The sequence below is a fragment of the Diospyros lotus genome, chromosome 12, assembly GCF_014633365.1.
Source record: "Diospyros lotus cultivar Yz01 chromosome 12, ASM1463336v1, whole genome shotgun sequence".
Classification (NCBI taxonomy): Eukaryota; Viridiplantae; Streptophyta; class Magnoliopsida; order Ericales; family Ebenaceae; genus Diospyros; species Diospyros lotus.
The window spans coordinates 16,156,530-16,171,878 of record NC_068349.1 but is presented as its reverse complement, the minus strand read 5'-3'; the positions used below and the strand labels follow the sequence as shown (position 1 = coordinate 16,171,878).

Sequence of the window (15,349 nt, the reverse complement as noted above, 5' to 3'; positions counted from 1 at the left end):
AAAATTAAAAAAAGACATTAAATATTAACAAATAACTAATTTATTACATAAGACAGAAGTTCAAATAACTTAATTATTCCTTATCATAAATTATTATTTATTTTTTGAAAATTAAAATATTTATATATTTTTTTAAAATTGCAAACACCTTTACATACTAAAATGTTTATTCTTTAAAAACTATAAACATATTTTACTAAGCAGGTGCACGGATAAGACCTTAAAGTCCCATTCATTTTTCCCTACATGGAATATGATATTGCTTCATCCCAACCACTCTGCTTCTTTCTTTAATTTTTTATTAATTATTTTTATTTACAATACTAAGCCACTACATATATTAAATCATAGAAGAATTGACTTCTTGAAAGAGTACTACTTTTCTCACACACCAGGGCCACTGATGAGTTATATATAACTTCATGAGATTAGATTAACTATTACACTAGTATACGATTAATATCCATTTAATTAGTTAGATCTGGTTTTTATGCTCGTTTTGAGATAAGAAATTGAAAACTGAACAAATTCATGATCAGTTGAGATTGAAAAAAAAAAATGGTGTAAGAAACATAAAGTTTCAAAGAAACTTCCTCGCGACATAGCCTGTAATAAGACAAATTAATTAATTAAATTTATGAAGGAGGAAGAAAAGAAGAATAAGAAGAAGAAACTAGAGGCATCAGGCATGCAATTGGGTGTGGCGGCCGTCCATCATCCATGAAATGGCAGCTCATCAGCATGCGCTAGTACTGCCAATTACGCCTTCCCCTTTCTCTTTGGTTGCGAATTCGGGTACAGGCTGGAGCTCAAGGCCGCCTTCTATATATGTTTCCACTCTCTTCCTTAGGGCTTTGGCCCTCGTTTTCTCCTTTGCCTCCGCTCTGTCCCTGGCAACTTTGTCGCGGGCCAGGAAGACGTCCGAAGGCCAACCGTCGACGTCTACCTTCACTGAATACCCAAAATTGTTGTAAGTAGTAACAGTAGTTGTTTCTCGTGTTGCTTAAGTTGAAGGGCCACATGTGATAAATAGTAATATTAGATGTTCGCAAGTCTCCTTTCTAGCCAGTCATTAATTGTCAGGATGAGATAGTCTTGTAGATCTCGCTTTCTCTACGCAGGTGATTCATTCCGTTTATATATGTTAGATAACATACACCCGATTATCCCCTAGCTTAATATATATATATATATATATATGGAATTCAATTAAAGTCTGGGAATTGTGTATGTATATGTGTGTAGGTACAGCTTCATTGTGGATGTGCTGGTTTTCTTATACTCAGCCTACCAACTCTTGAAGGGAGTCTGCGACATGGCTCACAGAGGATTTCTTGTTTCAGACAAAGCTTCTGATTACATTAGTTTTGTGGTTGATCAGGTAATTAGCTTCACGCCTTCTACCAACTCCTTGCTTTGTCCTCGAGTATATAGACTTACCTTAGGAAACATGCAACTGCAAGCAGAGTTCGATATAGCGGATACAAAAATTAATTTGTAAAGTAATTTAGTTTGGATAGACGTATATATGTTTAAAGTATTACAATAATGACATAGAATCAGCTTAATCAATGAAGATGTGCAAGAAAATGGTAAACCATCTTAATTATAATTTGATTTTTAGGCCGATAAAATTTTAAACCCTTAGTAAGATACCATTTCATCACCATTAAAAGCCTTACATCCTCATCCTCACTTTGATAACCTCAATTACTGTACACATAAGATGTCATCACTCAAACTATAAAAGTGGCCTATTTATAGCTAGGCAATTATTTCTATGGAACTTGCTCTCCTATTCTTTTATTTATTTTTATTCAAAACTAGAACTTGGGTATAAACGATGCATATGTAACATAGACGACCAACCACTTAAATTTTTGGGCCTAATCACTTGATTTATTTTGGATTTTTTTGCTAATTTTTTAATTTAATCCTATTTTGAAAATTGCTTTAAGTTATGTCTAATACTTTAACATCAGTTGCAATTCTATACTAATTTGCTCTGACTTGTAGCTTTACTGACATGGTGAAATAAGATGACAGGCTGATGTGTCTTAATGCTGATTCATTAAGCCAATCCATTCAAAACTCTAAAATAATGCTGTTTGAAACCCCCAAATTTGTGTTTTCTTTAGGTTAGAGACAAAACAATGCAATGGAAGCATGTTAGCTTCTCTTAAGTGGATTGGGTCGGACCCTTGTAGTTGGAAACATGTTGGTTGCCCTAGGCATTGTTAGCTCAACTCCTCAAATCCACTGCTAGAAACTACTTTCGTGTCACTACAAATCTTGTGCTGCAATTCAACCCTAGAAGTCTTGGATCCATCAACCTAGTAACAAGTGTAATAGCCTGAGAGGTGAATTCGAGTCCGAACCCTAGCCTCACAAAAGTTGTTTGACAATTGTGGCGTGCAGTTGGTTCATATAGCGGCGACAGTCGTTAGCGCTGAGATTGTGCCGACACTGGAATAGGTCGTAGATGATGATGTTTTCATTGCCAACAGTGGTCTCGTAGAACCTGTTTGTTACAGCAGTAAACCTGTTTGAGAAGGTAATGACCCTTTTACCAATGGACTCAACTTTTAGCAATGGTTTGTATATATACAGAACCTGGATTGGGAGGAGTGGTTGGTGAGCTCTGGGAAAAGGGACGGTAACATTTTTGGTAACGAGCCTACTTGATGATCAATAAAAGTATCGTGTAGGGGGTTCAAAGTGCTTCCAATTGTAGGGGTTTGACCTAGTTCGCCTGAGAAAAGCCATCGTGTTTTCATCACATTGCTTTGTCTCTAGCCTAAAGAAATCAAGATTTTGGATTTCAAACGGCGTCGTTTTAAAGTTTTGAATGGGTTGGATTCATAAGTTAGTATTAAGACATATCAGTGTGCCAGATCATCACATCACGTCAACAAAGACACATGCCAGAATAAATTAGGATGTAATTGCAACTAATATTAAAGGATTAGGAAAAAATTGAAGGAATTCTTAAAATAAGATTAAATTGAAAATTATTAAAAAGTTCACGATAAATCAGGTAATTAGACCTAAATATTTGTGATGATGAACCATTTTTTATTTAAAGAAAATGGATATTTTTCAATATAAAAGATCTAATTAATCACTTGATTAAAAAAAACTTTAATACACCAAAATAAGTTTTTGCTTAAATAGAATAATAATAGATATATAGGATTGGTTTGCCATAAACTTCATTTCTATCATATTTGGCTTGAAAAACAAATATATATTTATTATATATAGCATGTATTCATCATATGAGTGAGAATAGTATCTTCTTTTTAACGTGGCTTAATTAACTAACCATGAACATAAATGAATGTATGTAACATGGAGCAGTTGGCAAGTTACATCCTGGTTTCATCATCTTCAGTAACGATAGTGGTCATTCAACAGATGAAGGAAACGTCAGCTTCTCAGTCGATGAAGGCCGCCATAATAATCTCCCTTTGCATGTCCATGGCTGCTTTCCTTGTTATTCTGCCTTCTTCCCTCTTTTCAGGTTACAAGCTCTGTAAAAGGATCGTTTGGTGACTACTCACTACTCTTCGAGTTTTTAGCACAAGAGTCATTATTTAACAATCGCAAACTTTGAGTCACGAATCCTTAACAGAATCGTGTTATATTCTTAAGCCCCTGCTAAGCCTTTTGTATCTTTGATATTCAAGACCCAAGTTGGCTCAAAGATCTCGAGGTAATGGTTATATGAGGGCATTTTAGACATTTTATAAGTCTTATTTTCAACCTTGTATTGTCTGCCCTAAATGCCTATAAACAAGAGACATGAGGCAGTCACTTGGCATCATTCATTTTACATATTGAGTGCCGTGAAAATTGAGAGAAAAGTCTAGACAGGTAGTGCTTTGTAATCTTGATTGTGTTGTACTCGTGAGAGGGTTTCTTGTTCTAATTTCTTCAAGATTCTAGTGGATTGGCTATCGGGACAAGAGGCTAGATGTAGCATCATCATTCATCTGAATTAGGATACATCTTTGTGTACTTGTGTGGTTTGCATGTTTCTTCTCTTATTTTTAATTCTATTCTTGTTGTGTTTTCTGTTTTGGGATAAATCACTCTCTTTGTGTGTGTGACTGTAAATTGGCAAGAACGAGTGATTCTAGTGCTCCCAATTTCACAATTAATGTTTAATAAATAAGAAAATAAATTGAGATAACCCCAAGTTCTTTTTAGGCTCCAATTTCTAGCATCAATCCTTTTTAAAGATTGCCAATCAAGTCTTGGCCAGTGATAACTTGTCTTTTATTTTCCATCTCTATTTGTATGTTTTTATTTCTAATTCAAAGAAAAATAAATAACGCGCTCATTTCTTTAAAATATGAAACTAATATTAGATTTTAGAAAATAAGAGAATCTCTTCAAAATCATGGAGAAAAAAAGATATAGAGATCAACAACAAGAGAAGTAAATTGTCAGAGTAGCTTGATAAAGAGAGGGGATATTGTCATCGTAATGGCTGAGAAGAGGTGTGGTGATTTAGGTCAAGAGATGAGAACGATAAGAGGACAGGAACAGGGCAGGGAGGAAAAGGCCAGTTAAAGTGGTAGGGATGAAGATTGCAAGAAAAGAGGCTAGTTGTGCTTGTTGTCAGGTGGTGAAGAAGATGATAATAAGGTCTGGTGAGTTGGTGTAAATAAAACACTGGGAAAAAGAGAAGTAAAAGGGAAAAAAAAGATGTTGTTGATAGAATTCAAAGTTGGGCTTAAATTAGAAAAATATGTTTTTCTTAGAGAACATCCTTAAAATATTTCTAAAATCTAGTATAATTTTAAAAAATAGAAAATTTATTTTCTATTATCCAATTAAAAAAATTGTTTTGAACATGATTTTTAATTTTTTATTTCTGTAAAGATATTTTCTGAAGAACCACTCTAATTTTTCACAAGTAAACAGATCATAAAGATTTTATAATCAAATCTTGTTATATATAGATTTTTTTTCTTACTTATTGTTGATTTACATTTGTATATATTTATTATTTATGAGCTATAACATGAGTGATCTAATGATTATTTTTATATAATTATTAATTGAAATATAGTGTGTATAAAGAAAATGTTTTCTAAATAATCATTTACCATTAATTAGAGACTAATGTTGCGAGGCATCTAACTCTGGTGCGTTGGCCATGCAGGGCAAAGACTGTGGGAATGGGTTAACTTGGCGATGTGTCAAGGTTTTAGCATATAAGGCTTTGATCCTAAGTTGTCTATTTACTAATTTAACTTGCAGCAAGCACTTTGTTATAAATAAAAGAAATCTCCATTAATTTTATCATTTACGTTTGTGTTAAAGTATTAAGTAACCTTTACCAATACACGAAGAGAGAGAGAGTGTTTTTGAGTCTCTCTTGTATTCTTTTCTGTTTTTTTAGGCTTTCCACGAGGATTTTTAAGATACTTTTATCAAATAAATATTTTTTTGTTACGAAATTAGATCGAAAAAAACCAACAATCAAAATAATCAACCGCACACAAACACATAATTTAACTTGAAAAACTCAAATTAAAAAAAATTACAGATAAAAAGAATAAAATATCACTAATCAAATATTAGTAATACAAAAGTGATATTGTCACACACACTTTGTACTTAATTTCATGTGACCTGGGCACCTATTTATAAACCTAAAATCATTTATGAATGAATACAGTAAATCATATACTGATCAGAAGATGATGTATGGAGATATTTATTCAGATAAGATAAATCTCGCATAAAATTGAATTTGACAATATCATAACCACAGTTAAATTAAGAAACCCAATCATAGATAAATAAGAATTTTGAGTCATAATTATTACAAATCTCCACATTGACTCTAAATCTACAAATGAAATTATCTAAAATTCTTTCTTCAAACGAAATCACGAAGAATCAATCTCCCTAATACCAACTAAATCCACACAATGCTCAAGCTTTGCAATAGACTTGGTCAACATATACGTGGGATTATCATGAGTATTGATTTTTCTCATAGTAACTTCACCACGAGCAATAATCTCCCAAATAAAATGATATCGCACATCAATGTATTTCATTCTCTCGTGAAACATCTGATCTTTAGTGAGAAAAATAACACTTTGATTGTCACAATAGACTATACTGTCATGAAGATTTTCACTAATTTCACCCACCAACCTTTTTAGCCAAATAACTTCTTTAATAGGCTTAGTAATTGCCATATATTCTGCTTCTGTAGTAGAGAGGGCAATGGTGGACTATAAGGTAGCCTTCCAACTGATAGCACAACCATCAATGGTGAGCACATACATAGTAAGAAATCTTCTCTTATCAGGATCGCCTACAAAATCAGAATAAACAAAACTAATAACTCCATCTCTAGTATTTTCGAACTGTAAATAGGCATTAGTGGTACCACACAAATATCGGAGAATCCATTGGACCGCCTTCCAATGTTATTTACCAGGGTTAGCCATGTATCTATTAACCATGCTCACTGCATGAGGCAAATCAAGGTATGTACAAATCATAGCATACATAAGATAACCTATTGCATTAGAATATGAAAATTTCAACATCTTGTTAATTTTATCATCTAACTGATCAGGAGATAAGATCGATGAAGGCTTAAAATGTGCAGCCAACGGAGTACATATAGGTTTAGCATTTTGCATATTAAATTTAGTCAAGACTTTCTCAACGTATCCCTTTTGACTTAGATACAATTTACCTGCCTCTTTATCTCTTGAAATTTGCATTCCAAGTATCTTCTTTGCTGCTCCCAAATCTTTCATATCAAATTCTTTATTGAGTTGAGTTTTCAATCTCCTTATCTCGTCCTTATTTTTCAATGCTACTAGAATATCATCAACATATAAAAACAGATATATAAAGAACCCATTCTTATTCCTTTTATAATAAACACAACTGTCATAACTGCATCTATTAAAATTATACTTAATCATAAAGGCATCAAACCTTTTATACCACTGACGATGAGACTGTTTCAGGCCATATAGAGACTTCTTCAACAAGCACACATAATCTTCTTTACCTGGAACTTCAAAACCATTTGGTTCCTGCATATAGATATCCTCATAAAATTCCCCATGTAAGAACTCTGTTTTAACATCCAACTATTTCAATTCAAGATCTTGAATAGTCACAATACCAAGTAGTGTCTGGATGGAATTGTGTTTCACAACTGGGGAAAATATGTATGTGAAGTCCACACCTAGAACATGACTATATCCCTTTGCTACAAATCTGGCTTTGCATCTCGCTTTTTCAACTCCTGGTGTCCCTTATTTCTTCTTGAATATCAATTTGCACTTAACTATTTCTCATCCTTGGATAGTTTTGTCAATTTTCAAGTACCATTTTAGTGTAGGGATTCCATCTCATTATGCATTGTAGTAATCCATCTCCCAGATTCAGCACAACAAATTGCTTTAGAATAAATGGAAGGCTCTTCATTACAGTCAATATCTTTAGCCATATTCAAACCATATGCAACGAGATCAGCTTCAACATATCTTCAAGGAAGTTTGATATTTTTTCTGGGTCTATCCTTAGCTATACAATAATTTGATGGACCGACACTTTCTTTTAGGCTTGACTTAATCTAAGATAACAACGGCTCAGATGTTTGACTATTGTCGATTTCAAGCTCCTCTTGAATATCAGAACTCTGGTTACCTGTAAGGTTAGATACTTTTGCATACAAACCACAAAGCATAGCAATTTCATAAAAAATAAGATCTCTACTAATCACAACTTTAGATCCTTCTAGATTCCATAACTTATAACCCTTAACACTAGGCTTTTAACCAATGAAGAAACACCATTTAGATATTGGTTCTAATTTTCCTTTATCAACATGAATGAATGCAAGACATCCAAAAATTTTCAAATCAGAATAATTTGCAAGAGTACATGATCATAACTTTTCTGGAGTTTTCTTATCAATAGCAAATAAAGGAGACCGATTAACCAGAAAACTTCCCATATAAGCAGTCTCAGCCCAAAAAGACTTAGATAAATCAGAATTAGACAACATACACCGTACCTTTTCCATCAAGGTTCTATTCATTCGCTCGGCTACACCATTTTGCTGTAGCGTACCTGGAACTGTTAAATGCCATAAATTCCTTTTTTCCTATAGAAATCATTAAATTCATATGAACAAAATTCTAAACCATTATCTGTGTGGAGATGCTTAATTTGTCTGTCAGTTTGTTTTTCAATCATAGTCTTTTATTGCTTGAAAGAAGCAAAAACTTCAATCTTCTATTTCAAGAAGAATACCTAGACTTTCCTAGAAAAATCATCGATGAAAGTCAACATGTATCTGGCACTACCTGTAGAGGGTATTCTGGTCGACCCTAGAGATAAAAATTGACATAGTCCAATATACCTTTCGTATTGTGAATGCCTTTAGTAAATCTAACCTATTCTTCTGATTGAATATGCAGTGCTCACAAAACTCTAATTTTTTAGTACTCTATCATTCAAGGAGTCATTTTTTGCTTAATTCAGCCATACCTATTTCACTCATATGTCCAAGACACATATGCCATAACTGAGTGAGATCAGTATCAGATAAAGAAGAAATAAAAATAATAGCATCACCTGTAACAGTAAAACCCTATAGAACATATAATCGATCATACTAGTCAGTACCTTTCATCACAACAATAGCACATCTACTGACCTTAATAACTCCACCTTCACTAATGAACTTGAACCCATTCGAATCAAGAGTACTCAATGAAATAAGATTTCTCTTGAGATCAAGAACATATCTAACATTAGTTAAAATTTGACCATACCATGGAAATCTTAATTTTAAAAATTCCAATACCAGCAATTTTACAAGAAGAATTATTTCCCATTAACACATCGCCAGAATTCAAAGTTTTATAGTTGAAAACTAATCTTTATTAGGAGACATATGAAACGTGCATGTTGTATCGAGGATCTAATCTTCACTAGGTTTAGTAACCTCATTAGTAACCACCATAAGTTCCCTATCACTATTGTTATTTTCAACAACATTGGTTTCTCCTGAAGTTTTTGGTTGTTTTCTTTTCTGGTCAGTTTTCTGTCTCTTAAGTTTGTTCTGCACCTTATAACACTCATTCTTTATGTGTCATTTCTTTTTATAGTAATTACAAACTTTTTTTTTGTTCTTGGACTTGGATCTACTTTTCCCTCTACCACCAAAATTTCTATCATGTGTTCTTCCTCTAATCAACAGACATTCTCCCTGATTTTCAGAAGTCCCTAATAACTGCTTATCAATTTTTTCTTTCAAGAATAAAACATCATAAACTTCATCTAGGGTGAGAGTATCCCGACTATAGAGTATGGTGTTTCTAAAATTTGAATATTTGGTTGGTAGAAAACATAACAAAATTAGAGCCAAATCCTCATCATCATACTTAGCCTCCATGCTTTCAAAATTAGAAATAATTTCTTTAAAAATTGCTAAATGACTCTCAATAGACGTATCTTCAACCATTCGATGAAAATATAATCTTTGTTTAGATGCAACTTAATGGTTAAACTCTTCATCATACACAGCTATTCCAGTTTCAACCATAAAGCGGGAACGAGTTTTTCTTTCAAAACATCCTACAAAATTTGATTCAATAAATGCAGATGTATTTGAGACAAGCCCTTATGATCCTGACATTGTTTTTTCTTCAATACTCTATGATTGTGGCATTTTTTCAAAGCCTAAAAGTGCATTGTCTAAATCCATCTGTGCCAAAATTGCACGCATCTTAACCTGTCATAGTGAAAATCTGATATTCCGGTCCAACAAAGGAATATCATACTTCAATGAAGTCATTAAATAACCCTGAATAATATCAAAATAATTTAAATATGAAATCTAACTAAAAATGGATTGAAAAATACCAAATTTGGGCTAAATCTGGGTAAAAAAATAGATTTGAATATGTTGGATTTAACTGGCTAGATTTGAAGCGGATTTGGTCCTAATGGGTTGGATCTAACCAAATCTGGGCAAGATCTAGGTTTGTTCAAACTATGGCTTGTAACAATAAAGAAACCCAATCAATGAGATGGGGGGTTTCAGGTGACCGACGACGAGGGCTTGGCGTTCGACTACAACAACGGTAGAGCGAGAGATGGTTGAAAGCGTTGATGATAGAGGAGAAGAATTCTAGCGAAGGTAGATCGACAACAAAGGCAAACGGTCTTGGTGCCGAGGGTTGCTTCTCTTAATGTAATCTACCCCACATATTTGAGATTAAATAGTCCATTGCCTCGCATGTCCAAGGGACCATGACAATTGTAAACTATTTTACAAAGTTACGTGGGTATTGGGACTCATTAGATTCCTATTGTCCCACATGCTCATGTGATTGTTGTAAATGCAATGAGGGGAAGAAAAGATATGCATACCATGATGAGGATCATCTCATGCAATTCCTTATGGGACTTAATGACTCTTATAAGTTCATTTGAGGCCAAATCTTTCTCATGAAGCTAGTACTTGACATCCGAGAGGTTTATAACATGGTGACTCAAGAAGAAAAACAACAAGAAGATGGAAATAGTTCACTCCATGGGAATTTTTCAGTTGTAGCGGCTATGCAAACATCCAATAGTTCCAATCCAAACCATAAGTTTTTTGGTAACTCCTCATTTTCTAATTCCAACAATGAAGATCTATTTTGTCATTAATGCAAAAGGGACAACTATACAATTGATACGTGCCATAGACTCCATGGTTTCCCACCTAGGCACCCAAGGTATGATCCCAATTACAAACCAAGAAGCAATAAACCACATGGTAACCAACAAGGACAATCTAAGGGGAAGTCAAGTTTTCATGTTGCACATGTGGCAGCAACCACATCAGTACCTATAAGCAGCATGAGTACCACTTCACACGGGCTTATCGTTGTTTCCTGCTCCATCAGTCTCGATTTGTAGGCTATTTGTCCAGGACTATCCACCGAACAATATCAGCAATTAACCACTGCCATGGCTAATATGGCACACATGCCTAAGGGTAATATTAATGTTTATGCAAATACAACAAGTTTGTATAATCCTCCCTCCATTAATTCCATTTTGTCGAATTGTTGGATTTTAGATAGTGGGGCCAAAGATCATATTGCTTCTAATTCTTCATTATTTGTTCAAACCCATCAACTTAGCACAACTTTTGTTAATTTACCCACTGGTTCTACTGTTCCTATTGATTATATTGGAACAATATTTTTTAACAAAGATATCGTTCTAAAGGATGTTCTTCATGTGCCTTCTTTTCAATTGAATCGTTTATCTTCCAGTAAACTCACCAAATCCTTGAATTTTTTTGTGATTATGTTCCCAATTTTTTGTGTTTTATGGGACTTGGCTACGAGGATGATGATTGGCTAGGGTAAGTAGAGTGGAGGTCTCTACTTCATGTCACCAGTTCACAAGCCACCTACCGCATATCATACCAACACCATCGATACCACCTAGCACCACCGTCTTGGCCATCCGTCTCTTGCATGTCTCCGTCTAGCATCTAAGTCTATTTCTTCTTTTAATGGATCATTTGAGAATAATTGTGACATTTGTCCATTAGCAAAACAAACCCGTTTTCCTTTTTCATCTAGTAATATTTCCTCTAATTTACCTTTCCAATTGATTCATTGTGATATTTGGGGTCCACATAAACATCCAACACATTCAAGTGCTCGCTATTTTCTAACCATCGTTGATGATTTTACTCGTTGTACGTGGTTATTTCTTATGATACACTAATCTGACCCCCCTACATTACTAATGTCTTTCTTTACTTTTATTCACGCTCAATTTAACTCACAAATTAAAATAATTTGGATTGATAATGGTAGAGAATTTATTTCTTTAAGTTCATTTTTTCTCACTAAGGTGGTTGAATTTCAATGTTCTTGCGTTTCCACTCCATAAGAAAATGGAGTTGTGGAACATAAGCATCATCATATTTTATAGGTTGCTTGTGCTTTACTTTTTCAATCTAATTTACCTATTAGCTTTTGGGATGAGTGTGTATTAACTGAGGTCTATTTAATTAACCACTTGCCCACACCCCTTCTATCTAACTTCTCACCCTTTGAATGTTTGTATCATCACCCACCATCATATAACCATCTTCGTGTTTTTGGATGTTTGTGTTATGCGACTATAGTTCAACCTAAATCCAAATTCAAGCCACATACTAAACGTTGCATTTTTGTTGGCTTTCCTACTGGGAGAAAAGGTTACAAACTATTTGGCTTAGAAACTAGGAAATTTTTTGTTAGTCGACATGTTAAATTTCATGAAAATACCTTTCCCTTTGTATAAAACATTCCTCCTACTCCTCCATCCTTACCCCACATTAGCTCGCCACATCACTATCCATTCGAATCCATATGCCACCCACCACCGAACCTTCCCATCCACCTACCAACTCTCCAAGTCCAACTCCATCAGACCCACCTAGCCCACTTGACTCTCCTCCTCCCATACCTCAGCCTACACCAACCCAACCCACCCGTCATTCAAATCGACCCAATATCTGACTGGCTTGGCATGCAGATTATTATATAAACTCTGCTCACACTGGACCTGTTAGTGTTACATGCCTTAATGCTAGATTTGGATGACATCTAGTGGGCTTATTTTTTATGCATTAATTGTATCTTTGTATATATCTATGAAAGACAAGGTTTTCTTCATTCATATTTTCTCCAGTTAATTATATGAATGAGTCTCTAGATCTTCTGTGTGAGAATCTTATTTTCAATGTGTTGAGATTGTGTGATAGGATTCTTTAGTAACAGAATTTCTTAAACCATTCTTAGTTCTTAGATTCTTTAGATGGGGATTTCGATTAATCGAGCTAGTGTGGACTAGCATAGGGGTTACTATCTCATTTGGTATGGGGATACCGATGGGAGGATGGTGTGTCGCGTGCCATATGATATAAGATGTCACTAGTAGACCTGTGGGTGGTCATTGGGGAAGAATTAGTCGAATATGACGTCGATGATTGACCATATGGCCTGGTGGATAATGGTCGAGTCATCAGTTGTGATGGTGTGTTGATCTTTTGACTTGAATCGACATGGTTGTTTTCTGTATTAGTGTGCGGGATTTACTAATGAGGCGAACCATCCAATTAAGAGGTGGGAACGTTCATGTATGTGATTTCGTATTGCTGGTATATGAAGATAGAAGTTGGGAATAGGATTCGTCACCCTCGTTAGTATTTAATATGGTGAACGTCCTATGTGATCTACTATTAATGTGACGGGACAGTCCTTGGCCAGGGTAAATTGAAAGTCAGGAAGGTGTCTCCTGAGGTGTCATCTAGTCAAATTAATGAGGCCTGATACATAGTTACTGAGTTTGTTACTCCATGGCTCTAGCTTAATTGGGACGTTAGGTGATGGAAGGATTATAGCACACAGTAATCGTCAATTGTAATAGGTATGTTTGTTTAGATGTCGGATTGTATTATTTAACGCATGCAGGATAAATGTTTTCAAAATTATTTTTAAATAGCGGAAGATGATATATGTTCAGGATGAGCATGGGCTTGGTATGAATGAATAAACAAATGTTGAAGGGCTTCGTTTGATTTAATTCAAATATGTAATAATTAATTCATTCAGGTATGAACTGAGTCATAAACCTCAGGTAGCTTCTTTTAGTCTTTATTTTACAAAAGTTGTAAATGAAGACGACATCAAGGAGTTAATCGTAGTAGAAGTGGTGAAGCAACAGTCCATCAAGGAGTTGATGTGTGTCATAGTTTAAATTCTAGAGGCTCAAGTTTATTCTATGAGCAAGCCCATGGTCATCTTGGTTTATTTATTGTTTATTTTATTATGCAATGGTTTTGTGATGGAATGAATGATGAAATCTAATAAGACCTTAAAACAAGAAGTCCAAAAATCTTCCCAAAAATTAATATTAGATCTAAATGATAAATCTGATTTATTGTGACTTTCCACTATCGTAGGGGTTCATCAGTCTAATTGGGTATGCTTAAGTAACTAAAATGTGAGGGTGCATTTTATGAAAGATTGTTTGATTTCTGCTATTAACCATGAGATGGGGCGGTGTTCAACGGGTCTCACCTAACCAAGTAACTAAAATGTGAGAGAGGGTGATGTTCAACTCATTGCACTTAGTTAGACAGTGGGTGGGATCTAACTAGTCCATCAGGCAAAAAAATTATAAATGTGAGATTTATGATGGGTTAGAAGCCAAAGGTTGAGCTCCGCATATGATGTGGTGGCAAGTGTTTCCTTATGAGAGTATTCCATAAAACTGTAAATGTGAGGGGCATTCTTATGAAAAAGAATTCGACCACCTGTTATTGGGTTTTGTATAAGGATCAGGTTTTATGTTAGAAAGTGTAGAATTCGAAAAATTTAGTGAGTACCTATTTAATCAAAAGTCCTTAATTAAATGGAGTTTTACAAAGATTCAAGCTAATATATCTATTTATTTTCTATAGATAAAATGGTAAGTTTAAATCCATTAACTCGTATTCTAGAAACCAATTTGCTCACTGGCCTTAATTTTTTTGACTGGTTTTGAAGTCTAAAAATAGTACTCAATATGGAAAAGATAGATGATACTTTGTCCTAATATACCACCTACTGAAATTCCTCAAACTATGACTAAGGAGGAGATTACCACTTGGGAGATTTTGAAAGAATATAACATGAGAGTGAAAGTAAAAAAAGATTACTATAGGGCAAGCAACGTAGTTAAAAAATTTTAAACCTTATCTCGATCCCAGCGATTGGATCAACATCGAAATCAAAACAATTACATATATAATAAAATAAATCTAACCTTTAGATTTTCAAGTAGTTCACGGATTCGAGTCGTTCAAGTGTTTGGCCTTTAACTCGTGATACACGACACGCGTCCTTTGGCGAGGAGAGCAGAATGGGAATGCTAGCTCCCTCTTCTTTTCATGTCTTGTGTATGGATGGAAAGAACCTCACGTTTCAAATTGATGTGGAAAGAAATGGGAGAGAGTGAATGGTAATTTTTTTCAACTCTTGAAAAATCACAAAACCATTCGTTAATTTAAGCAACCCTTAAAGGGGTATTTATAGAGGAGCAAGGTCTCCTAGGGTTTCCTAAACCTTAATGGATATGGGCCGGCCCATTTATCTTAGTCCAACTAGGAACTTAATTAAACGGGTTTATCCTAGTCCAATACTAGCTAGGAACTTAATTAAGTAGCCCAAATCCAATAATAAGTTTAAATAAAATATTTGGTCCAAATCCAATTTAGCCCAAATATAATATTTAATTTAATATTTGG

General features: G+C 34.4%; 1 protein-coding gene across 2 annotated transcripts; it reads left to right on the top strand.

Moving 5' to 3' along the window:
• Positions 1–653: 653 nt before the first annotated feature.
• On the top strand, positions 654–4,020 carry LOC127787046 (CASP-like protein 4A4). Of its 2 annotated transcripts, none has more exons than XM_052314891.1 (3): positions 654–970; positions 1,246–1,381; positions 3,418–4,020. In XM_052314891.1, exons 1-3 carry the CDS (start codon positions 726–728, stop codon positions 3,553–3,555), a joined length of 519 nt encoding a protein of 172 aa, XP_052170851.1. In that variant the 5' UTR covers positions 654–725; the 3' UTR covers positions 3,556–4,020. The 2 variants fall into 2 exon arrangements, with proteins under 2 accessions (XP_052170851.1, XP_052170850.1); XM_052314890.1 differs by having other exon boundaries at positions 660–970; positions 3,361–4,020.
• The last annotated feature ends 11,329 nt before the right edge of the window (positions 4,021–15,349 follow it).

Excerpts from the sequence above, each read along its gene's own strand:
- LOC127787046 (XM_052314890.1), top strand. The coding sequence starts at position 726 with ATGGCAGCTCATCAGCATGCGCTAGTACTGCCAATTACGCCTTCCCCT. Across the intron at positions 971-1,245 it reads ACTGAATACCCAAAATTGTT|GTACAGCTTCATTGTGGATG; the intron begins GTAAGTAGTAAC and ends ATATGTGTGTAG. Across the intron at positions 1,382-3,360 it reads TTAGTTTTGTGGTTGATCAG|TTGGCAAGTTACATCCTGGT; the intron begins GTAATTAGCTTC and ends AACATGGAGCAG.